General features: G+C 35.3%; 1 protein-coding gene across 2 annotated transcripts; it reads right to left on the reverse strand.

The window, feature by feature from the left end:
• Positions 1 to 21202, reverse strand: LOC102220702 (beta-1,3-glucosyltransferase-like). 2 transcript variants are annotated; one of them, XM_023341805.1, is made up of 14 exons: positions 21048 to 21202; positions 19677 to 19716; positions 18888 to 18997; positions 13031 to 13107; positions 12781 to 12892; positions 12551 to 12687; positions 12110 to 12173; positions 11243 to 11359; positions 9805 to 9874; positions 7475 to 7588; positions 3417 to 3516; positions 2271 to 2390; positions 765 to 909; positions 1 to 337 (listed from the first exon to the last, which is right to left on the reverse strand). In XM_023341805.1, the coding sequence occupies exons 1-14, from the start codon at positions 21093 to 21095 to the stop codon at positions 203 to 205; spliced, it is 1389 nt and encodes a 462-aa protein (XP_023197573.1). In that variant the 5' UTR covers positions 21096 to 21202; the 3' UTR covers positions 1 to 202. The 2 variants fall into 2 exon arrangements, with proteins under 2 accessions (XP_023197573.1, XP_023197574.1); XM_023341806.1 differs by lacking the exon at positions 7475 to 7588.
• Positions 21203 to 25828: the final 4626 nt, after the last annotated feature.

The raw sequence follows: 25828 nt of genomic DNA on the forward strand, positions 1-25828 counted from the left end.
TTCAAAAGGCACATCACACTTTTATTACAAGAAATATGAAAACAATGAATCATTTTCCTTCCATTTCACCACTGTTCCCGTTCTGTGTTTTTCTAAAATAAAAGTGTGAAAAAAGTTCCCGTCACATTGAAAGAGAAAGTCTTTCCAGCGTTCTGACAGACTCAATAGAGCTTTACAGCCGATATCCTCGTGAAGATTTTTATCACAGTTCATCTTTTGGGTGCGAGTCCTGCAACCAGTTTGTGTAGATGGCAACAGGATCTACACTCCAGTGCTTGTGGAAGGAGATGGAGTGCTGCAGGGTAATCCTCGTTCCTGAGTAGTCATCCGGTTGGGCCTAGAGGAAAAAAAAAAGAAAAGTGGTTTCCTCTGTTAGTCTCCCAGTGGATGCAAAATGGTTCCTGTTTGGAGACCCTCGTGACTAATAAATGTGTATATTTTTGATTAAAATAGTTCATCACAATACTGTTGCAGTGGTTGTTTTGAAGTCACAAGGTTTTGAGTTTAAGCCTGAAAATGACCACTTATTAGTAGAAAAAGTTATGAAATTAGGGTCATGCAGAGAATCAGCTGATGGGATTTCACATTTAAACATATTCCTCTTCACAACTTTATGGTTTTTTTCCCCATAAATAATATTCATTGTTCATTGAGGATCTATGCTATTATTGAATCTTGCAGGGAACTAAATGCCCCTATAATCTTGATTTTGTTGTATAAACTGGTAATAAGGGAAGAAGTAAACAGCATGTCATGGTCTGTACCTGGTGGAACAGCGAACTGTGTGTGATGGGAACCCCAATGGAAGTGAAGCACCTCCCCAAGACCATGTCATCAGGAGCATCATCACTGTAGCAGCTGCAGCCACTGGAGAGCAGCATAGACACCGCTGTCCTACTAAGTACCATCCTGCACATGAACATACAATCTGTAAGAAAACGGTTACTCCCCCGAAAGAAAGAAAGATTCACTCAGACCTAAAGTCTGATGGGTTTGTTTATCTTTAATCTTTCCTCTCTGTTTAGATTCAAAATTCGTTCCCCCTTAATAATAAACACCTTAATTTAAAATCCAATTTAAATTGGTTTGATGTCCTGAAACACTTGAAAATAAGAAAGGGGTCAAACACTTTTTTCACACCACTATATATTTTTCATTTTGAATAAGTACAATTCACGTCCTTCCTGTGGGTTTTCAACACTGCTTTAATCAATTCTTTGCTGTTCTTCATTTTCAAGCAGTGAACAGTGCAGAAGACCATGTCCAGTACAAAAAACAAACAACTGGAAAACCCACACATGCACAAGGAAAACATGTACACTTCACACACGTTAGCTTTAATATAGCCATGTCAACATAAGGTAAGCTCAACTATATAAAACTGCATAATTAATTCCTTACTGTTGTGGTTTTTCCATGTTTCCTGCAAGAACAAGAGTTTTAAAGACTTTCTAATTCACAGCAATTCTGTGAATCATGTATTATTTAAATATTTTCAAAGTTACAGAGCTCTAATAAATTTAATAAAGCAAGTAAGTGGAAATCATTGCTTTTTTGTTTTGCTTTTAGCTAAACTTTTATTTATTGTCAAAACTGATTTATAACCCTGAAAGAGTTGGATGTAAAACAATTTTTCATTCAACACAGAGGTTTCTGATTTTACAAAAAAATAAAATACATCTTAGCTATTGCCCATGTTTCTACTAGTATTTTGAAATTTCATCTTTGCTCCTGGTTTTTGAGGAAGGAAGGGCAATTTGCCATCAACCTGTTTTTTCGTTCCCTGCAGAGATTGTCCATCATAACCTTTTCAGGACACTGACTTAGTTAGTCCAAAACTTTAATGTTACTTTCAGTCAGAAAATGTTTTAGTTAAAACAGTTCATCTTTCTCACCTGTATTTTGCAGTTCCCACTAGTTCTTAATGAGAAATCTGTATCGACAGCTTAGAGCTCTGCAAAACATCTGATCACTGCCTCTTTGTTCTTCCCAGAGAGTCGATACCGCTATTAAATTAAAGAAACCACCCGATTCAAGTAAGTAATCGTTTTTTTTGTTGATTTTTTTACCAAGGCAGAAAAAATTTATTCATATAAAGTTAATGAACTCACCTGCAGCAGAAAATCTCTGAGAACAGATTTTTCTTGGGCAGGTTTATGACTTAGCTGAACAAGTGACTTAACAAAGATGCATGATACAATCCCTTCAGATGAGGATTGTATTGGTCAAGTTAATGTAGCATTATGACTTAGAATAACATCTTCACATACCCTCCTCCTCCTGTTGTGTAGCTGTATCCGTTCTGCATCAGGCCATACCCATATCTTTCTCCCAGGCTCACTGCTTCCTTTGGGTTGTAGCATCGCAACAGTCGCCGCAGCCGGGGCAGACTAAAAATAAACAATAACAAGCACCCTGATGAAAACAAAATAAACCTCATGCATGCTCTGCAAACATTCAAAAGAACACATAGAAATAATAAATAATCTGCCAACAGAACAAGACCTTTTTCATCAATATAAGGAATTATTTACTTAAAACAAACCTCTATTAGTTGCTGAAAAGTTACTTTTAAGTTAGTTTGTCTTATTTTAAGTGTAATAAGATATTTGCACTGGGAACTAGCCCACAATTACTTGGTAAGATTTTGTGTTTTTGTATGTATGTATATCAGTTTATGTAAATCATGCAAAAATGTTGCAAATCATAAACCGACTCCTATTGAACTCCTTACTGGATTCGGTAGGAATCAGTTTCTTCCTTATTTCAGTTGGGATATTGCAATAATAATGTCTAAATGTAAAGGAAGACTGCAATTTTATTTATTTTATAACTAAAAGAAAGAAAATAGTAGCAAATGACAACATAACCATTTTAATCAAAAGTGTCATCAAGCATTTGAATTGTTTGTGAAATAAGACGCTTTCTGGTTATCAGCAGAAGCAGTTTTCATTTTGTTGTCACAAAAGAGAAGAAAGAACCATGAACAGTAATCATGATCAGTTGCTTGAAACATTAAGATAATGCAACAAAATTAAAATGTCTTGAAAACAGATGATGGGCAAATTTTAATTTGCATTGGTGATAAGAAAAATTTCTCCAGAAAAAAAAAAGCAAAACCAAGACTGCTAGACATTAAAAGTCATGGTCTTAAATCATTTTTGCATACATGTATACAAGTGCAAGCACCCAGAAATGCTGCATTTCAAATTGAGAGGTTCTGAGTTTGAGTCCAGCTCCTCCCACAACTCTTTTATGTGTCCCTGAAAAGCTAAAAAATTTAGACTTCTAGACAACATTGAAAAAATATATTTAAAAATGTTGATGTTTAGCAGAGAAGTCGTTATATTAATTTGACATTTTTTGGAATACGGCTTACTTCTTGGTGTCTGATGATAAAAACTCATCTGTGTTACCTGATAAGAGTATCATCATCAACAATGACGAGCCAATCAACCTTCGGCACAGCTTCACTCAGAAAACGCCTCATGATGGCAAACGTCTTCCCACAGTGGCCTTTTAAAGAACAGGCAGACAGAAAGTTTGAGAACAGAAGTTGTCATTTCAATGTTATGCATACACATCAGTGTGTCACATGAGATGATTGTGACAAGAATTCAAGTTGATGACAAGTGAAAAGAAGGGGAATGTGATGATCTAATGAAGATCAAATTTTACACTGTCTGGTGTTTTTAGTCACACTGTATCTGCTGTATTTTAAAATTAGATCAGTACATTGTGATTTAATCCAAAGCATTAGATACTGATTTAAACACCTCATATATTCATCATATTAACAACAATCTCCTGAAACTAGATACACCCATTAAAACAACAATGTGAGTTTTATTTTCCATCTGAATATCCCTGCCATCCTCTACAGTGATCTAGAATATGACTCTACAACGTTTCCAAACAGATCTATGGATATGCAAATTAGATGGAGTCTCTCTCTTTCACCTGCACCTGCTATTCTATGATTTGGTTCAGTCATTATAAAACTGGTCTATGCGACACAGAAATAAGTTTAAATGAGTTTCAGCCATGAAGCTGCTGTCATGCCATTTATAATCTTACAACTGATCAGGCATAACATTATGGCCACTGCCTAATAATCTGTAAATCCTCCTTTTGCTTGACATCAACTTCTCACAGATGGATTAAGATCTCTAAATTTTATAGGCCAGGAAAATCTCCTGCCGTACTCCTCAATCCCTCCATGAGTTCTGACTGTTGCCATTTTAACACAGATCCATCCTGGGACTGTGTTTATCCAATATTGGCAACTCCAGACTGGGAACACTCCATAAAACCCAGAAATGTGTGTAATTGTCTAGCCATTGCTTTTTGGCCCTAGTCATAATGTTTGCCTGATTTGTGTGCTGTACTGTTGATGATATACATAAATGGCATATAGCTCTGGAATAAATGAAGAGTCCTCTGCACTGAACCCTGTTGAAAACCTTGTGGTTATTCCATCAAATAATAATTTCTGAGTTAAAACATTAGTATTGTTGTTTCTAAATGAATACAAACTTGTTTTATTATTGCATTATTTGAGGTCTGAAAGCACTGCATTTTTTTCGTTATTTTGTTACTTTTCATTTTCTGCAAATAAATACAAAACCTTTGCTTGGAATTTCATAGACTTGTTGTCAGCATTTCATTTTACTCAAACATATACCTATAAAAAGTAAAATCAGATAAGCTGATAATTTGAAGTTGTCTCTTAATTTTTCCCAGAGCTCCATATATATTTTATATAGCATGTTTACTGAAAATAGGGAATGTAAAATTTACTGTACCAAGTATAAAGATGGGGAAGTAACATTTTGCTGTTATATGTTTTTTCTATAGTCAATAATTGCCTTGTCATCTTATTCTGAACCTCTAAAACACCCCCAAAAGTGACCAAAAATGTATTATTTGAATTAATCAGAAATATAGTCAAAGCCCCTGTTATCTCAGCTCTCACAAGCATTTGGTATGCTGAGGTGATTGAATATTATCTATGTTTAAGCAGAGTAGCTACAGACTCAGTAATATTTACAGATGTTTTACAGAAAAGCTCATATGTGCAATATGTGTGGTGTGTGCAGTTTTTACATGAATGGATTTACAGAAATATGACTGTTGGCTTGAATAAAGTTTAGATCAGATGATAAAGTATCAGAGGAAATTCTGAAACATCATTATTCACATGTCACTGTAAGGTAGAAATGCCTTATGGTTTAACAGAAATATATATTTAACCATTTCCTTCAAGTGAAACTGAAGAGTATGAATCTGAACAACTTGAAGTAAAAATGTGCTGTGGTTAGTTTGAAATCCTTTGTGAAAACTTGTAACTCTCACTTCAGTTTTTTAGTTTGTTGTTAGCACTTTATAAGTCTCAAGTGACTAATTAGATACTTTCTGTCTGTGCAAATTAAAAACAGGAGAAGAAATTTAAAACAATTAAAAATTAAAATTTGGTACACATGCATACTGCTGAAAAGGACCCTGTGGCTGAGACATCACAAAAGTGGAGACAGCAATTACATTCCAGTGCTTTTATAGTGTGTCTTGTGTATTTATTTAAATCTCGGATGAGTAAACTGGTTCGCTTAGTTTAGCCACAGATCGTAAAAGACAGATTGTGAGGAAATAAAAGAAAAAATTAAAAGGGCAAGGTTACAAAAATGTATAAAAATGGGAAGAATAGTGAAAAGGACAGAGGTGAACAGCAGCTAGCGCCTAATCTCTTCCCTTCTGTATGAAGGGACTAATCCTCAGAAGAATGGACACTGATGGAAGTGTGCTAGAATCAGTAGAAACTCAGAGAAAAATGTTTCTCTATTTTTCTCCGTGTGGCTGCTTTCATCCATAATTTCTGGATGTAGTACATACTACAGTGAAATTCCATAAACTATTTCCTCTTCATTGTGTGTCTTTTTGTACATAATTATTAATTTACTTTACATTCATTCAATATGACTATTGTTTAAACTTGAAATTCTCATTTAGGGAGAATCCTGATTTTCAGTGGTACTGAGGTATACACACACACAAGTATACAGAAATGGTGATGATTGTAAATCACTGACTTTGGAATGAATCGAGTTTAAATAAAAACACAGAATTCAATTATCAGCATAAAGAGTTAATTTACAATTGTATAATGAAACTGCAATAAAAATGATATAAATGGTGAACTGATGTGGTCCCAGAGGAGTTCCATGGGATACACCTTTGTAAACAAAACAAAAACTAAACATTTCCTGTATTAAAGAGGTAATTCCCAAACCAAAATAATTACGTAAATGTAAAGGTTGTTGTTACAAAATGTGAAGGTGACAATTGGTGTTAAAGGAGCTACTGGTGATCAGTGGCAAAAGTTTTTTGAATGTAACACTTTGAACACCAGATAGACACAAAAAGTAACATAAGAAGGGATGAAAAGCAGATGATGAACTTCAGTTTGCACTTGAGAGTACCCATACCCTGCAGGTTTGTGCTTTTGCACCTCACAGAGCTATCCACAGGTTTTGAAAAACACAGTAGTAATTTTTCAGTGAGTTACATCTTCCCATTATCAATTTTCCATCTCTTTAGCCAATCAGAACCGACTATTTTCCTTTTTATGTTGCTTTCCTTGCTTGCAATAGCTACTGGAAACATACATGTGTTTTTCCATTGGCTTCTCTGCCAGACAACATTGAATAAGCATTTCGTAGCTCTGTATTTTGAATGTCCGTGTCAACCTCATTGTTTCCGACAGCAAGGCAGATGAATTTGTCTTGCATGAAATAACTCTTCCATATGTGTTCTTGTTGTTGGCTTTTATTTTTATATGTATGCTCTGTGTAATGACTATCAGGCAATTTCTGTTTTTTTCTAAAATAACAATCCAACATTCAAATATATACTTCATTATGTGACTCGGGTTTTTTTATTGCTACTTTCATTTAGTTGCTAATGTTGTAATTCAGTGTCTAATGCAGTGCTCCCTAACATTCATTCTCAGGCCCCACTGGCAGCATGTTTTAAAAGTGTCCCTGATCCAGACAAATAATTACATTACCTGCTCAGCATGCCGTCAAGTCCTGCAGAGGCTTGCTAATAACCCATTTATAGTGTTCTGCAGCAGGTAAACATCTACCAAACTCTGGACAGAACGTCCTAATGATGAGGGTCAGCAAGTCTAATAAGTTGAAAGTCGAGGCTAAATATTTTAAAAAAGGTTATTTTGATGACATTGTTATTGTGAGGCCTGATGCCTGTGGCTATCAGAGTAACAGTGCTGGTAAGACAAACAGCAGAAAAGAGAAAATTGTACTGTTTCAAACTCAGTACGGGCCTGTAACTCATGAGTAAGCAAGAGTTATAGGCCCAAACACAACTGAAAAAGAGGAAGTGGTAAAACAATTATGATAGAACTCTTTGATGTTCATCTTTGTTTACAGTAAACAATAAATGCAGTGAATAAGTTCACCTCTCTCAGTATTGGGCACTCCAAGGTTGATAGTGGGTATGGAGGCATCAGTGACATCGCTATAGTACTCTAAATAAACAGCGTGTTTTTCCCAGGTGGACTTCACTACTGGTACTGTGAGGAAGCAGAGAAGAGAAGCAAAAGATCACCATTAAACTCAGACCTCAACCTTTTGGAACTACAGAGTCAAACAGACCTCTTTCAGGGTTTCCCCTAGAAAATCTGCTAAGTGGTGGAAAGGGCACTGGGGCCGCCAGCCAGTAGCCCACTGTGTTTATGTGTTCAAAAATGTTCAAAGTTAACAGAAAATTTGAAAACATGACTAGATAGTTATGTTATTGGAAGATATTATTGACAATACTTCAACACCAAAAAAGGCAATCAAAAAAAATTTATATATGTATATATACAGTATATATATTGTATATATATACTGTATCTGTACCTCTCTCTGTATTATTAATGAAGTAATCAGCCAGTGGATTTTGAAACAAGCCATGATTGGTTGTTTCTGACTCAGTGGTGTTTTTCTGCAGTTAGTCCTGGGAGCACTGGGAGAAGGCGGAGGAGCTTGACTTCTTGTATGCTTTTGAACCTTGCATACTATGAGTTACAACATTTAATTTTCCCCTGGGATCAAAGTGTTTTTGAAATAAATTGAATAAGCTTCATCAAGTTGCAAGTGCGGACAGAGAGCCAAGCGCATGCCAGAACAGACGTTGAACAACAATGTGTAAATGCATCAGTCTTTGTTCACAAAGACAGCGCGATTGGTGCGTGCCCCCTCTAACCCAGTTCAATGCGTCAACTATAAACCTAGCTTAATCCGTCTTTGCTTTCACTATTACTAGTGTATTCCATCCATCCATCCATTTTCTAACACCCTTGTCCTTAGTGGGGTTGGGAGGTGCTGGTGCTTATCCCCAGCATACGTTCCAGGCGAGAGGCGGGGTCACCCTGGACAGGTCGCCAGTCTGTCGCAGGGCAACACAGAGACAGACAGGACAAACAACCATGCACAGCACACACACAGTCACACCTAGGGAGAATTTAGAGATATTAATAATGTATTAAAAACCCTATTTTAAAACAATCGACACTTACCACGTCGGGGGGTCAATAAAGATTGGCGGCCCGCGAGGATTGTAATACGCTGGAAGAAACAATGGCTCTTTAGTGGCTGAAACCAGATTAATGGTTGCCACTTTAAAACCAAATTTGTCAAAGTGTCTCATTGAAAGGCTTGCATCCTTAAATCATAGACTCATAGAAGACTGCTTTTAGTTAAGGGATAGAAAGGATAATGCTCTCGCACTGCATATTAATCTGGATAAGTGTATTATCTACATGATGAAGGCAACAAGATGATGAGTTTCAATTAGAGTTAAATCAACCAAACAAAATTTTGATCCATTACAAGAGCAACCAATGTTGTATTCATTTATTCCTAAACACATCTCTGTATTATCAAAATGTGGAGAGGACACTGTGACATTCTGCTATGCAATTCTAATAAGCTGAGTAAAAAAAAAAACGCACAAAAAAGCAAATCTCTCCACTCTGCTTCTGACTATGTTAATTGCTGTAAAATAGCCTGTCGGCTCATTTTAACCCGAAAAAAAAAAAGACACCAGTGTTTTGGATGATTACACAAGCAGCTAAAATTTAAGCAGAAAATTTAGATGAGGATGTAAATTTCAATAAGCAGCCTGCACCTGACTGAACCGTTCAGCAACAGGTACTAAATTAACAAGTGAAAGAAAAGAGTCCAAATTTAGGTCATTGGAAGCTATTCACCTGTAACTATCTTTAAAGAAAACAGAACTGTATGTGAAACTTAAAATATTAAATACAGTGCCAGGTAAAATCAGTTTTGTACTTTAGCTACATTTCAACCTTAAAGTTCGATTAATTTTACCGGGATTGTGTGTAAATGGCTAGCAACAACAAGTGAAAGGAAAACCTAGCCTTGGAAAAAAAAAATGACTGAGCCATTGTTAAATCCAAAAATCACACAGGGCTTAAATTTATCAAACTTTGCAAACTCAACTTAGAAAAAAATTTAACCCTAAATGATAAATTAAGCAGAGCTTGTTTAAACATACCACAGACATAAATGCAGATATTTGGTAAACAAATTAGCCCAGTTAGGTGTCAGACCACTAGATGCCGACAGAAAGGTACCAATATAATATGTGGTATGTGTAGAATATGCATCAGCAGGCATTAGTGGAATACAAAGGCTTTGTGTCTGAGACGCTTTAACAACAGAAGTAGTTACGATGACACATTGTCCAACAGAAGACATCCATCACAGATTTAATACTCACCTCGCACTGAATGATACTTTTCACAAGTTTTCACAGCAACAAATATATTATTCTTTGATACAGGATTCCCCTGGAACAGAAATAGAAAGACTGTGTGTTTTAGCAACAAACAAAATTCTGAAAAAATATACATATTTTTGCAAACTGTAGGCATTCAGTGATTTTTTTTAAAAGCCTCTAGTTTATCTTTGCTCTCCAACTGGAGAGAAAAGAACTGTTGAGAGAAATTTGTATCACTGCATACAAATAGTTTTAACATATTTGTTATCTGAGGAAACGGGAGAAAATTAAGCATAATTTCATTTTAAAAAACAAAATAAAAAGTGGCATGACATTGGCAACAGGGTGAGCAGGACTTATACTTTCACTGTGACCAATAAGTCACAACCAAAAAATATCAAAACACAATGATCTTGGAAAAATCAGTGCCAAACATAATTTCAAACACATTCATACCACTTGAACTTCTACAGATTTGTCTCATTAAACTACAAGCTCAATGTATTTTACTAAGATTTTATGTGACAGACTGACACAAAGTAGCAAATAAATGTTTAGTGGAAAGCAAATAATGAGGAGCATTGAGATAGTTTGGAAATAAACTCTTTTTTTTCACTATTTCTACACCCCTTAACAAAATTAATTGCCCTTTTCTGTAATTTAATTTCAAAATGGTGCAGCTGTTCAGGGAAAGCCTCAAAGCTTTATCAGAAAATACCAGTAAGCAATTATGAGATACTTGATGTTGGTCTAACACATAAAATATCATTAAAGTTTTTGAGGTTTGCAATAGTAATGTGAGAAAATATGAAAACATCCAAGAGGGTATGACTGTTGTATATATGACTTAACAAACCTATCCTGGCATATCTTCTTTATGCAGACATTTAGTTTGTATTATCACAAACAAAATCACGTATATGAGGATTTTATAAATCATTCATGGTTTACAGTTTAGCAGTTCCTAATATGTCTGTTTTCTTTTTAAGCCCCAAATATCCATATCATAAGACTACATTATTTTTTTGGTCCAATAAACATTGTTGTTTTTTTACCTTTGTCCTAAATCAGCTAATCTTTGCAGCCCTACTAGGTTTTGTTATTTACTAAATGCTTAGTACATAGTGTGCTTGGGGAGCTGAAAGTGTTTCCATTAGAGGAAGAAGAAAAAAAATATTCTGCATAAATAAGACTTAAAGCAATGGCCTTCATGCCATTCAAAACAAGTATTACTGCCATTTATGTTGTTTGTTTGATTACCTTCAATATGTTTCAATAATTTGGTTGCCAAGAATATTTTGAATTATTCATTTTCAGGAGGCTTAGCCCAATAAACCCTTAAAGTTATTTCTACTATTTAATCAAATTTATTTATTTATTTTTTGTATTCTCTTATATCAACATATTTGTTTATAATCAAAACAGGAGTTGCACATACACAGTTGGGCAGGTAGTTTGTGAATTTGGTTGCACAGTTGTTTCTTGTCTCTGTACAAAACTCTGGAACTGTGGTCAGCTTTGGTCCTCTTCCTTCCTCCCAGATAAACAAAGCAATCTATAAAAAAGGGGAAAAGAAAATGTGACAAAATGAAAGATAAATGTTGGATATTTGGATAATTAGTTGAAACAGTGAGAGTAGATTTTCACGTCATCTAATGGTAGCAAATGTCGAAATTTACAGAAAAAAAGTTGGAAAAATGTTCTCTTCCTCACACATGCACACTCATTAACTTTCTCTGAGTTGTCTTTTAGGTCATTGGAGATTTTCAAATTGGAGAAGACTTCCAAATGCAGAACATTTTTAAAAAGGATGGCCTGCATTTCAATTAGATTATTCCAGCACAGTTTGCTACGTGCAAGAAATAATGTCTCCAGCTAGTCTGGAAATCAAGAAAGTAATGTTCTTCATTTTTACTTGAAATGTCTTTGAAATTTCATACAAATTAAAATCCAAAAGCTGTACCTAAGTTCACGTTAAAAAAAACTAAACACCTCAGGTGTAAAAATTCCCTTAGGGTGTCTGCATATCACAAGTTCCTGCATTGCAGTTTAAGGGGTGAAAATACTTTTGCAACTACAGGAAACCATCCCTACATGTTGTTTTGTTTGTTTGTTTTGTTTTGTTTTTACAATATAATCAATATATTTTCTGAATATACAGGCTCCTCACTAAAGCCTGACAATGATGACACATAAAAGCATATGAAAACATAGCTATTTTGTAGCAGACAAGTTTTAACATGCGCCATGAAAACATAGAGGTTGACAAAACCCCCATCAAACCTCTAGAAGTGGTTTTGAGTACCTCGTGTGTCAAGTCGATGGTAAAATCCGACTTCAGATTCTCAGACTGAATCCGCTCAGCCAGTCTGAAACACAAAAGAGATTATGCAAGCTTTACTGCTTGAGGATGATGAAACCAGGCAGTGAAAGGCACAGAAAATGAATTAATTAAACAGAAATTAGCTTTTGGAGGGGGTTAGCTTTCAGCAAATCTGAAGGTTGAGACTGCATCCAGTAAGTGAGTGATCTGTCAATAATTTAATAGTGGTTTTGAAGAGTAATGTGAAGAATTTATGAGCACTCACTTTTTTATTAGAGAAGGGACTCTAATTGATACTCATAAAGTTGTTAATTTTAGAGAAAAATAAAATAAAGAGCTTAATGTGGTGGAAGAAGCCTGGAGGAAAGGACTGGAACAGGTAATTTTCACACATTTTCAAACACGACAGACTAGCTCACACACCTTTGGTGCAGCGCAGCACTTAAAGCCCAACCAGCTGCTGGGTCAGGGTAACCAAAAGAAGTGGGGTCTTCAGAAAAGGCGTAGTGGTGAACAATGGAGGGTTTGTTGTCATGGAGACGCTGACCCAAAAACCATTCCTGTAAATAAGAAAATGGGAAAAAGATTTCAAAGATACTGTCTGTAATCCACATCCAGTCTTTCGTCGATAAACAATAAAATAAAAGTCTCACCTCTTGAACCGGATATCTCTTAAGAACATTTTGTAGAACATGCAAAATAACCATCGTTTCCTCTTCTATGAACAAAAACCAGGATGCCGATTCTCCATAAATAGCAGAGAGACTGGAAAGATGTCCAGGAAGTTAATAAGTTATTCTCTAAATTTCCCACACAGGAATATTTACAACGAAAGCCTGGACAATAAAACATTTGTGATTTTATGACTTGTTTAACATCGCAATTGGTGCACTAAACACTCACAGCGGAAGAACAGGAAGAATGCTCCAGTTTCCTTCATAATCTGACAACTCATGGAGGAGAAGAACCACTGGAAGCCCCTAAGTGGATTAGAATAAACAGATTGTAGTTCTTAAAAATAATTGAATGTACTTGGAATATAAAGTGTATTAACTTTCTTTTGAATATACAACCTAAACAACTCTTTTTATCCTTAAACCATAAAAATAACACAAAGAAGTACATCTGGTGCATAAACTATATTAAAAAAAACAACTTTTGAATCAATGCCTGACATTTTTAGACATGCATGTCCAATTTACCACTAGGAGGTGCTGTTCTGCAAAAGAGTGGTGCTGTTATCCAAAAGTTGTAAACATTTTTACGCAGACTGTATTTAGCATATTAAAAATAAAAGGTTAGTTAGATTTAAAATTTTAGGCTTATTGTTAAAAAGCAGTGCACCAGTGGCTTCAGTGTGAGAGTAGATGATTACAGAGGCCTGATGATTCAATGAGCAAACATCCAAAATGTGTATTTACTTTAATTTAGCTCAATTTAACTTTAATCTGTTTTTCCCTAAAATTTGTATAATTTAGATTATTTAGAATCTAAATTATTATAGATTAACCTTTGAACTAATTTATTAATATTTAAAGATGTCCTATACAACAAAATAGGTCATCTATATTTTCAAAAACAGGTTATCATTTATATTTTCATCAGTAACGCTATTACCATTATGTTCCAGGAAAAAAAATACATATGGATTAGCAATCTGAAAAAGATGAGGTCCAAAGCACGCATAGGAGCCTCTGGTGTATTCCTGTGCAACTGACTATATATCACAGAAAGGAAAAATCATGCACAAATAGACTGAATTTTAAAAGAATCAAAATGGCCACAGAGAAAAATGTTAAAAATGAGCAAATTCAAGCATGAAATAATCTAATAGTGATGCAATTAATCACAAATATACAGAAAAAGAGGTGTAGAGTTGACAAACTGAGACAAAAGCAACAAAATTAGATGAAAAATGAGTGCAGCTAAAATGTGACAAAAATAAACAAAAAGCACAGAAATAAATGCAGCCCTCTACCCCTGGCAGATTTAGGTTCAAATTAATTTGCTAACTTTAGCAACATGTTTGCTAGAAGTAATACTAACATACTGAGGAGGCCCAGGAGGAATCTAATAGACTTTAAAGAGTTGGAGCTCATCACCAAAGATAAATCATCAAAACATCACAATATCAGTGGAAAGACCATAAAAAAAAGCTACTCAGCAGGTATGTAAAGGGTTTAGTAGCTCTAATGTCACCTTTTTTCCTATTGAATAATGAGAAGGGTAAGTAATATTTCACATGCCTTTAAAAAAATTAAATGTAGATAATTTTTTTTAATTAAAACTTATTTTATATTGTTCAGTTGTCCTCTGTAAGATACCCATCTTGTTTCCTTTAAAAAACAAACTTCCTAGTTAGATGTTAATAAATATATATACCTAAGTCTACTAGAGGTATGAATAATATTGAACTCATCTGTGAAAAACATTTTTCCCTTCGCACTACATCTTTGGATTATCTTTGTAACGTTTATAGACTAAGCAGAGACTTTGTGGGTTCACTTTTAGTTTCCAGCTTTAAAAGGAATAAAAGACTTTTGAACTAATCCACAGTCTTTAACAATGAAGCCTGTAGTCAAGTCTGAGTGAATTACACCTGAGAAGTAAACTAAAGTGTACAACAGTCAGAGAAGAGCCATTCAAATATAAACCAGTGTTCTAAACTCCCTGTCCAAAAAAGAATGAAAAACAATGACATGTTGGATTAAATCATATGAACCGAGCCGAAGCTGAGATATTGTCTTCTAAATTGACCCACACAGCACTCAACATCCTTTCTCAGCAATTTCTTAATTAAGAACATCTTTATAGTCTGCTTCTGATGTGGAGCTTTGAGCCAGTTATGCTGTCATTTGGACCGAAGCTACTATATTTGATCACCTTCCTTATAAAATGACTAATGTGGAAAATCTCACAAATCTTCTCCCAGTACCCATTTATAGGCCTAATGTTTTATCAGAATCTGACAGAATATGCAGCTAATTATGGATCTAATAAATGACTGAACATTGCTTTCCCGTCTGATATCAATCACTTAATCTAAGTCACAGACGACTCTTCACTCTAAGACTTGGATTTGCATAAAAAAATGAAAGTTTTCAGGCTCCAGAGATTGCCAACAGACATATGACAAGACAAAACAAAACGACACCAGTGAGTACATCTGGTTACGTGGCTTTAAAAACTGGAAGAATCCAATAGCAGATTATACAGAGCACTACTTTGCTCTGTATATTTCCATAAACACATTGCATTTGAATCAGCCAACCTCCGATTAGGTTACCTAACACACTGGATGAGAATGAAGAGACTACATGATGATAAATAAGCATTTTGATATTTTTACTCATTGGATTTTGAATAAAAATTCAACATTTAAGCAGCTAAGCTAACCCAAGGTGTCGGCCTCCTCTTCGTACTCTTGACAAGCAGCAAACATCTGTTTGCAGCTTTCAAGTTTACATTTATTTGAGTGAAAACAAGTTACCTGATAGACCATTTTATTTCAAAAAAATAAAAAATAAAACATTTTTTACTTGGCCTTTGGTGCAAAGATTTAATCATGTTCCAACTGAACAAGTAAGACAAGTACGAGATTTACATTCGGAAGGAATATTGGTTCATAGTTTTTAATTTACATGACTTGGTTTATGAGTGCACAAACACATGAGGACTAAATGATGCGGCTGAAAAGATGCAGACCAAAAACGTTTAATTACAGCTGGTAAGGCATGAATAATCTCATTATAAATCAGTGAGGAGATCTTTGTTTCCTTATAAATGATAAGTTGATATGCTGTGCATATTTTAGTTTCAACATTAACCCAGTAGTTTCACAGCCCTTTAAAAGGAAAAAAATATATATAACTATATTAGAGAGAAAGTGTTTGTCACATTTAATGCCTCTTCAAAATTAAAACAAACATCCAGTTAAATTTGTCAGTAAATGAACACACAACGCAAAACCTCCTCTACAATGGAGAGCCCATCAAGCAGAGGCAGGTATTACATCTTGGAAAAGCGACACAGTCTGTCAAGGCAACATGTTCACATCAGATGTGCTGGTCGTGAGATTCTCAGCACGTCTCTGAGCACTTCTGGAAGATGTAGCACCCATTACCGCCGCGAACAACTCTGTAGGAGAACATGAAAGGTTTCCCCTTTTTCTGCATGAAAAAATATTCCTCCAGGCAAGAAAAACTTTTTCTAGCACCTTCCACTCTTTATTTATACACACTTCCACCTGGCAAAGTTATTAAACAGCATGGGAAGGCATTTGATTGTTATGCTGAGCTTTTTTAAAAGCAAACTGCTCAGTCAGTCAGATTCTGGCTGCCTCTAGTTCAGCCTCCAGTGCTAATGCAAAAAGCTTTGCCGTTATCTTTGACAAGGATGTTTCCTTTAAATACCATATTAAATAGGTTTTTTAGACATCTTTGTCTCATCTGTGCAATATTGCCAGTCTATGTGCTGCAACTGAGTGATGCTAATCTTTATTATCAGGAAGCCCAAGTGAGCCAAACGTCTTCAGCTTCTCCAAAAACTTATCACCATATTTCTTAAATTTTAGCTCCTTTTTATTGTGTTTGTTTGCTTTGGGTTTCTGCTAATCCTTCCCAGACCCCCAATTCACTGATACTGAGCAGCAGATGGCCGAGTTTACTGAGCCAGGTTCTGTTACAGGGTTTCCTGCTAAAAAGGAATCGTTATTTTCCACCAAATGAGAGATTACTGGACTTCCTTGGATAATGTTTTAGTATTAGGTTTTAAAAATACACTGTGGTATCGTGTGAGCATTCTTTATTATGTTTATCCACAAAGGATTAAGTGTTTTGCGATAATGCTACCACTAGGGGGTAGTATTGTCATATTGAGGCTGTATTTTGCATCTTTTCATTCTGCAGATATGATTTTAGAGTCATCCTTCTGCTGGTGTGAGACAATGCCTGTTACACATTTAGAAATACATTTCTGACCTGGCCCCAGATGGTGTGCCACGTTTTCTTTTTTCCAAAATTAGAAGTTACCACAAATGGCATTGGGCTGAATTTCTTGTTTGCATAATATTGCATAAAGATAAATTGAATTTGAGTCTGTCTATATGATTGGTCTGAATTGATAATGAATGCCTGTACAAAACATTTTTCTTAATATTACATTTTTGTAAATTATTGTGATATAAGGGAAAATAAATTGAACTAAACTCAAATAAATTTCTTTAGAGAGAAGCACAACAAGTTGAAACGGAAAAGTTTGAAAAAGTGGTACAGAAACGTCTTTCTATATTGACATAATTTTTGTTGTTTTGACATTTCACTAATGATTACTTATTTAAATTAATTTATTATGATGGAAGTTCATCATGTCATGGAGCTTCTTATTTAAACTGCAGAATATTTTAAAGAGTGGCTGCGTTGACACCAAAGTGATTCTTGGTACTCACTATCCCTGAAGTTCAAGTCCTGTTTCTCATAACCCACACATTCTGTCTCAGGATGAAGTTGGTGTGTAAATCACCAAAAACATATGGTTCTTGAAAACAAAAATCTCAGGGTTGTCAAAGTCAATCACTGCTTCCAGTAGGCTGCCATGTAACAGTTCTTTGATGTTCTTACAAACACACCACTTGAGGCTGAAAGGTTTCCAGCTGGCAAACCACATTTATTGTTTACAAGCTGAAGTGATCGTAGATGACACCACCCCACCGAGAGGTTACAAGATTACAAAAAGAGTTTGTTCAAGTTTCAGAAGTGAAATGTAAGATTTAGAACTTTCAGACCTATACAAATTACAAAAAAAAAACTAACCAATAAACTAGTTAATGGTTTATGTCTAACAGAAGTGAAATGCCATGTGACTCAGTGCTTTTCAATTAGATTATTCAACTTGAAAGTCTTTCACTAAGGAGAACATACTGTAGATCAGCATGTTGCAACAAGGTGGATCCCATACACAAGTACAGGTGAGCAATGTATTAATTCAAACTATTAGAGCCATGGTTTTTCAAATGCCTTATGCACCTCTGTTATGTTTTACCCATTAACTCAATGATATTAACTTCACGCCTGTTAGCCAACATCTTAAAACCTTGTTTTAATAGGAACCATCAATAAAATACACTTTTCTAATGACAAAGGAACTGTAAGAAATTGTGAAAAAATATTTCAGATTCCATCCCCTAAACTAGTGAAAGCTGACTTCGAATTTTTTTTATTTAAGTCATTAAATCTACAGCCATAAATTTTGTCATGTTTTTCGGCTGTCTTGTGTCAAAAACATTGCGCAGACGATCGACTTAATTATTCTTAAGCTACACAATTTTGAATTAAGAAGAATTAACTAGACCTTACTGGATGGTGTTTAAAAGAATATACTGATTTTTTCTTTATGCCTTTGTCCACTTTTTTACCTTTTATTTTAAGAGATAACATTTTATATCTTGGAGTACTTTTAATGTGAATGTTTTGATCAATATTATATTTTACTTCAACTACAGAAGGAAAATATTTTAATGGTTTCAACACAAACCTGAAGACCAAACATCAGAATTAAAATGTCTTACAATGTAGAATCAGCCAAGGCAGCAGCAATTAGTGCATCATGACACATATGGAAATTCATTTTTCACTGGATCTTGTAATAAGCATCAAACCACCCACAACTTTTTTGTTACTGAAACTGTAGGAGGGATGTATAAACATCTCAAGCAAACATCAAGTTCTAAACTCTGAGTCCTTAATTGCTCAAAATATATTACCTCCCCGAGATTAGCTGCATCCTGCAGAATCTTTTCCTTCCTTTGGTAACCACGTTGGGCATGGAAGGAGTTCTTCTGACTCTGAATCACTATTACCAACTCCTCCAGCACTGTCCAGAAAAAGTGAAATCCAGAAAACAAAAAAAATAAGAATATTAAATTCCAGGTTTACACTCACTCATATTTAGGCCTTTAAATATAACATGCAGACATAGAATAGAATAGAATAGAATAGAATAGAATAGAATAGAATAGAAACAGCTTTTAATGTCTCACTAAGGAGAAATTCAGGCATAACAGCAAAATCAGATATTAAGGTTCACACAAAAAGTTCTTAAAGTGTTAAAACAATATATAAAAACAAGATTAACAATAGCATAGTAATAATATGCAGTACAAGCTATGACATAAAAAATACCGTGCAGTTATTAGAAATAAAAATAGACTGACGATCCAAGAGATGTGCAACAGAGTTAGATTACTTTTCAAAAATATAGTGCAATGTAAAATATGAGGAGTATTTTATGAAGTCCAATCTAACTTTCAGCAAGAAAAGCTATCAGCCTATTCTTTAAATCCTCAAGCTAGTCTTTGAGTTCCAAGTTTCAAACTTATGGCACAGAGATTTTCATTTAAACTCTGCCACCCTAGGAAAATAGAAATCTACAGCAACAAAACTTCAGGAGGAAATTAAAATGCTGTTCATGCTCTCCATGAAACTGATTTCATTTTCTAAATGACTGTTTTCTACAAAACATCAAATCACTTGGAACTAAACACCACACTCACCAGCAGAGCCCTGTGCAGGCTGATCCTCGTGATTTGAAGCCTGCAGGGAGGCACAAGGAAACACATTAGGTGTGACACAAACCACAGTGTTAAAAAAATGTGCATTGGTAAGTTACTTTTACTAAATTAATGTCTGGAGATTAATTTCTATCATAAACATTTTTATAATTCAAAAATCTGGCAGAAGAATGAACTACCTTCATCATAAACTTGAAAAAACTATATTTCTGTTTCTTGTATTAGGAAGCAATTAGCACCAAAATAACTGCACTTCAATAAACAACTACAATAAAAACTACTGGGAGCTAATAATGACAGCAGTCTATTTAATTTCAATTCAAATAACTTTCAACTTACAATGTACTATATGCCGTACTTAATAGTAGGTGTAGTTTTAGAGAACCATGCTTTTAACCATGCTTCTGCTAATAAGGGAGGTAACAGTAAATCTTATTATCAGTGGAAATATTTTGAACTGACACCCATCATACCAGTTCTTGGTTAATCTCACTCTACTTACCAAGGTGACTGGCTTATATATATATATATATATATATATATATATATATATATATATATGTTTTTTTTTGTTGTTTTTTTCACTAGTACCAGAGTACAGGGGCTTTAATACACATGTTGACCACACTTCTCACATTTTATTTGTTTAAAAAGGTGCAAAAACTCAGGGATTCATGGTTTTGTGAGACATTGTATCATCACCAGTTTTAAAATAATGCTTTAAAAAGAAAGTTAATTCAAATTCAGTAACAGGCACAGCATATTGACTACACTCAAAGCCTCGAATGGGCAAAAACCCCATCAGCAATAATCATTAAATCTTGAACCTTCCACATGGTTTTAAAATAAACATCTAGTAAATTCTTGCAAGCAAAGGAAATATTTCCAATGCGTTTAAAAAACAATGTCCACAGCTATTAAAATGTTTAACGTTTATATTGATATTTTTTTCATATTTATAGTGATTTAAAGGGGGGGGGGGGGGGGGAACCCAAATATATATTTAGAAATATGCAAAAAATTTGGCATTAAGTTTTCAACCACTACAGAGGAATAATTTCCTTTTCTTTTAACATAGTAAAATTAAAGAAAAAACTACAATTCAATCAACAATACAGTGAACCTTTTGAATGAATTAAACTGATAAGAATATGACCAAAAATATGTTTCAGACGTCCTAATTAAAATTAGAACCGACGTAGTTTAACTATATTTTAATAGCAACTTTAACTTTGAAGTTTATATCAACGCCACTTCCGCTCGTTAGCCGACAGTTTACCGAAGTGTTTCCAGCTTGGTGTAGCGAGTTAGCTAACGCTGACTGAGTGCAATTACAGCATTTACTGCACTTACCGAGCCAAAGAAAAAACACAGCGACCAGTTCACAGCCATTAACCACATTATGCTGAGACATGATAGCCGTGGCTGCTGCTTTACCGACCGGGGACAGGCTTACATCATTCCTGAGCTGTAAGGAGCTGCCGGTCCACTAGCCTGTAAAGCGAGGGTTAGTTACTGCGACGTTGTAGCGGCCTCTAGTGTACGTTGTCATATGTGAAAATCACTATAGTTCAAGTTTGAATGCCTTGCCAATGAAGCCTCCGACTCCCCTCGATGTTTTTCACTCCAACGGTGATTGATTTCAGCTGCATTCAGGCGTAATATACAGAAAGTGAAAAAGAACAATTATAAAAGAAAATCATTAAGCCTATTCTAAGTCAGGCGTTTTGACTTGAATACATAGAGAAAACCTTTCTCTATTTAATGGGCCACATTACTCTACTGCAGCGATAAAGGACTGTGCTCCCCAGCTATGTAGGATTCTGCAGCACTTATAAAACTTTGACCTAACCAGGTTCCTGTGCTTTGGAGGACATCCGACCTGCTGGCCTACCATCACACGTTCTAAAATTCCTGGAAGGCATTGGCCCCTCTGAAAAAGAATTTAATCAACTTTCAGGACCAACTGCAGTTAGAATATCACGTATGTTGGGAATTAAATGCACCATCACACACCTGCTTTAACAGCCCCAGCCTCTTGACAGCATAAAACTCCAGAAATACTGTTTTGGCTTTTAGTTTTCATATAACATCCCTGTATTTTCACTAGCTGTCCCTTTGAAGACTGCCCATGCTTTTAAATCTGCTGCCATCTCAAGGATTAGAGATACTCCTCATTTGGGAACAATTTCCTTATATGTGGATATACGAGACAGATGACTTGAAATAAGTAAAGTATAAGGTTAAACTTTAAAAGACATCAAGCAGGAGCTGGACTTGGTTTGGTTTTCCCCTCTTAGACGTTTTGCAATTATGCACTTTGAAACAAACATCTTCTTACATGTTGGGAAGGAAAATTACTAACATACTGGTGATGATTACCTTAAATCACTGACAGAGGCAGTCATAAAAAAAAACATGCTTAATGTCATGGTTAGTGCAGCAATTTTCTTTATCTGAAAGAGACAAAAGCTGAGATATTTGACTATAACATTCAGCATTGAACTTGCTGTAAAGCAAATACAGCTTACCAAAACAAACATTTGTGTCAAACACATTGATGGGTTATAAATGACCTGTGCTTATTATTAGCCAATGAAACTAACATAAACTCTAGATTATCTAGAGACAAATGTAAAAACATTTGTAAAAACATATGTCCAACATCTGACCTTGCTCCTTGATCATGTAGGAACACAGAACAATTATGTCATAATCAAGCCGCCAATCTTCAAGAGAATGGCTGACATTTTTAAAAGTGAAGGAGGTGCAATGGTCCAGTCAAAGTCGAGACATGCGCTTGACCTCAGGGTTGTGCTTAATCCAAAGCCAGGGACCTAGTGGACCAATACAACTTTATGTAAAGACGGTGTTAGGTCAGTAGCAATGAAAAAGACAAATGAGGTCACAGAGAGGACAGTCAGCTTCCAGTTATTACTGAAAAAAGATAGGTCAACCCAGTGAATCATTAATGATTGGGTGTATCTATATTTACTGACTGTGTCTGCATTCTTATTTTATCACCAAACATGGTATAACAGTGCAGCATGTGTTTCATCTGAGGATAGATTTATCTAATTAGAAGATTTTTTTATGGTTCACAGCCCCAAACATCCAATAACAAAATAATTCTTAATATTTTTTTATATTCTTTGTACATTCAACCACACAGCTTGAGCCTATCTGTGCAAGTTTTTGGTTATCTATGCATCATAATGGAAAACAAGTCAATTAAAATCTAATGAAGGTCAATTAGTCTTTGCAACGTCTACTCATACGTAGATCAAAATGTTACTCATTTTAATTTCCTTATATCAAAGGATTCTTGGCACAAAAGAGCTGGCAAAATGTTCACCAGCGGAGCAAACAGAAAAACACTGTTTTGAGTGGTACATATTTTGCATAGGTAAAGTATCAGGTGAAGTATCCTATAAAGAAATGAGAGGTGTGTGTACAAAGGCATGGCGTAACACGCAGCAGAGGTAACAAATAAATAAAAGAAGGAATAAAATCAGGCTGGAAAAGTATAGTGCTTTTAAAGCCAACAGATATTCAAAAATAAAACCCTATCATTTTGCTAGAAATGTGTCAAGAACAAGATTGGAAATAAAACCTAGCGAGGTTTCACACTAAAACATAAAACACACAAAATTGTGCAATTATGTTAAGATGACTCTGTACTAAATTTTATTTACAGATGTTTACAGCAAACATGAGCTAATTTTCTTTATAAAAGCTCACCATATTTATTTATTTCTGTACAAAGATTAAGATATACAAAAATTAAGGTGACTGAATAAAAAATTCTGGCAAAAGAATAGGCTTCACTTGCTTTCACTGGTTTAGTTTCAGAGCAAAATGCCTGATAATTAATAAACAGAACTAGGTCTATTTTTGGAAATGAGCAGGTTTTCTGTTAACTTCCCCTGCTATTCCACTGTGAAGTGAGATTAAAATCTCACTTGCAACAGAATGGGAGATTAAAATCTCGCTTCACAGACAGTCTGGGCTTTCTCCCATTTACACGCATTACCCGGGTAGGATTAGACCAGGGGTGGGCACTCCTGGTCCTCGAGGGCCGGTGTCCTGCAACTTTTAGATGCATCTCTACTTCAACACACCTGAGTCAAATAATGAGGTCATTAACAGGACTCTGGAGAACTTAACTGCACTTAGGAGGAGATTCAGCTGTTGGATTCAGGTGTGTTAGACCAGGGAGACATCTAAGAGTTGCAGGACACCGGCCCTCGAGGACCAGGAGTGCCCACCCCTGGATTAGACAGTAGTTGTAATTGATGATATCAATTTTCTGCGCTGTTTTAGAATTGTTGTGTCTCTGTAGCTTTCGCAATGGCAGTGAAGGAAGTGAACAAAACCATTCAGTCCATGGTGGTCACGCTTCCAAATAATAAATTAACATTAACAAACGCCTCGTTTGAATCGGCACTTCTATCTTCAGTGTAGGAGAATTATTTACAGCGCAGGCAATTTGCGGTAAGCTTCACAGCGTTGAACTGGCAAATTACATACGTCACGGACATACCTTAGCGAGTGCTTAAAATTTAAAACTTCAACAATGTCTAAGCCTCCAGGAAGCAATCGTTTCTCGTAGCAGAGCCCAAACCCTCTGGAAATGAAGCGTAGTACAAGGGTCTGGTTTAACCTCATTGCATATGTTTCATGGGAAATTAATAGGGAATGATAGGCGTCCCTTTCTGTCTGCTGAGCCCATAGGGTGCATGTGTGCAGGACAGACAACCTGCACACACACACACACTGCAGGGTGTACCACACCATTCACCCAATGATCAGTGATGATAAGCACCAGGTACTCTGCATGGACAAGCTAGTATAGATGATGGATGATTAGTTTATATATTTTTGAATATAAATCGGATCTGTTTATCTCACAAAGTGGCTTAAGATGACATTTGCTTTGTAGGAGGGTTCTTTTTTTAATAGTGACAGCATTGCTAAAGTCATGAAGCTATTCAAACTGAGTACACAAATCATGAATCAAAGCATTGCAACAGCACAGTCACATTTCACGGAACAGATTGTTCACATGAAGGATAAGGGACATATTAGTGTTAATGCAGGAGAGCGCTTACTCTACTTGTTCATCTTTGTTTAAGAATTTTCATTTGGTTCTGGGAACTGCATAATGAAGAAGGAAGTGCAAAAAAGAGACACCTATTAAAAGTATGATCACACATGGTGTGATGCTAGATAAACCAAGTGATTTAAATTGAATTGGTTGTTGCTACTACATGGTCCTATTTCCAAAAAACAACCAAGACATGTATTTTTTCCTCATCCTGTAAAACATTTAAATACAAAATCATAACAAGTTTGTTTGTCTATTTTCTTTCTGTTTCCTTCAGGCTAAAATGTCTGGGTGATGTGACTGCTGCTGATTCAGGGTAACCTGTGATCTAAACATGTGTTGGACAAACCAACATAGATTTTCCTTTCCTTTCGTGTAGATATCGGGAACAGTCTGTTGGGTTAGATGAAGTGGTAGAGCAATAAATCATCGGGGTTGTTTATGCAAAGTTGGGCTGCAGAGCTAACAGGTAAGGTAGATTCAACAGTGTGGCAGTTCACTTTGGATCATGTTTCATGGGACAGATTGTTTACATGAAATATCACTAATATTGTAACACAAAAAGGTCCTCATGTGACTCATTCCTTAAAAGTTTTATTGTACAATTGTCCGACTTTGTTTAAAAGTCTTATGCTGTTTTTTTAATTAGTGAAACAATACAATTTAGCTAAGGAATAGGATTTTTAATTTCAAGTTGAGCATTGATTTGTTTAGATGTCCCATAGATTGCTTCAGGAATGATAGAGAATATAAGTTTAACATTATGCTTACAATTAGTGTAAGTATGATGCTAATTAGAGTAATTATTTTTGTCAGTTTCAAGTTATTTTGAAATTGGTTTCATTATCACTGAAACCAATCCCTCGTTAACAGATTGGTACCAACAATTTGGTCTATGTGTGTAAATGATGCATGTGAATTAGTAATGAAAAATTCTGAAGTGTGTGCACAAGGACAGGCTCTAAAACACACAGGTGGTTTGTCAAACAATTGTATTGTTTTCCAATATTACCAGCATTATAGTTGA

This window comes from Xiphophorus maculatus, chromosome 11, assembly GCF_002775205.1.
Source record: "Xiphophorus maculatus strain JP 163 A chromosome 11, X_maculatus-5.0-male, whole genome shotgun sequence".
NCBI lineage: Eukaryota > Metazoa > Chordata > Actinopteri > Cyprinodontiformes > Poeciliidae > Xiphophorus > Xiphophorus maculatus.

What these genes read in the sequence shown, in the direction of transcription:
- LOC102220702 (XM_023341805.1), bottom strand. Translation starts at nt 21,095, where the DNA reads ATGTGGTTAATGGCTGTGAACTGGTCGCTGTGTTTTTTCTTTGGCTCG. An exon ending in ATGCAGCTAATCTCGGGGAG is followed by an intron (nt 13,108 to 18,887) that starts GTAATATATTTT and finishes TAATCCACTTAG; the next exon opens with GGGCTTCCAGTGGTTCTTCT. An exon ending in ATTCTTCCTGTTCTTCCGCT is followed by an intron (nt 12,893 to 13,030) that starts GTGAGTGTTTAG and finishes ACATCTTTCCAG; the next exon opens with TCTCTCTGCTATTTATGGAG.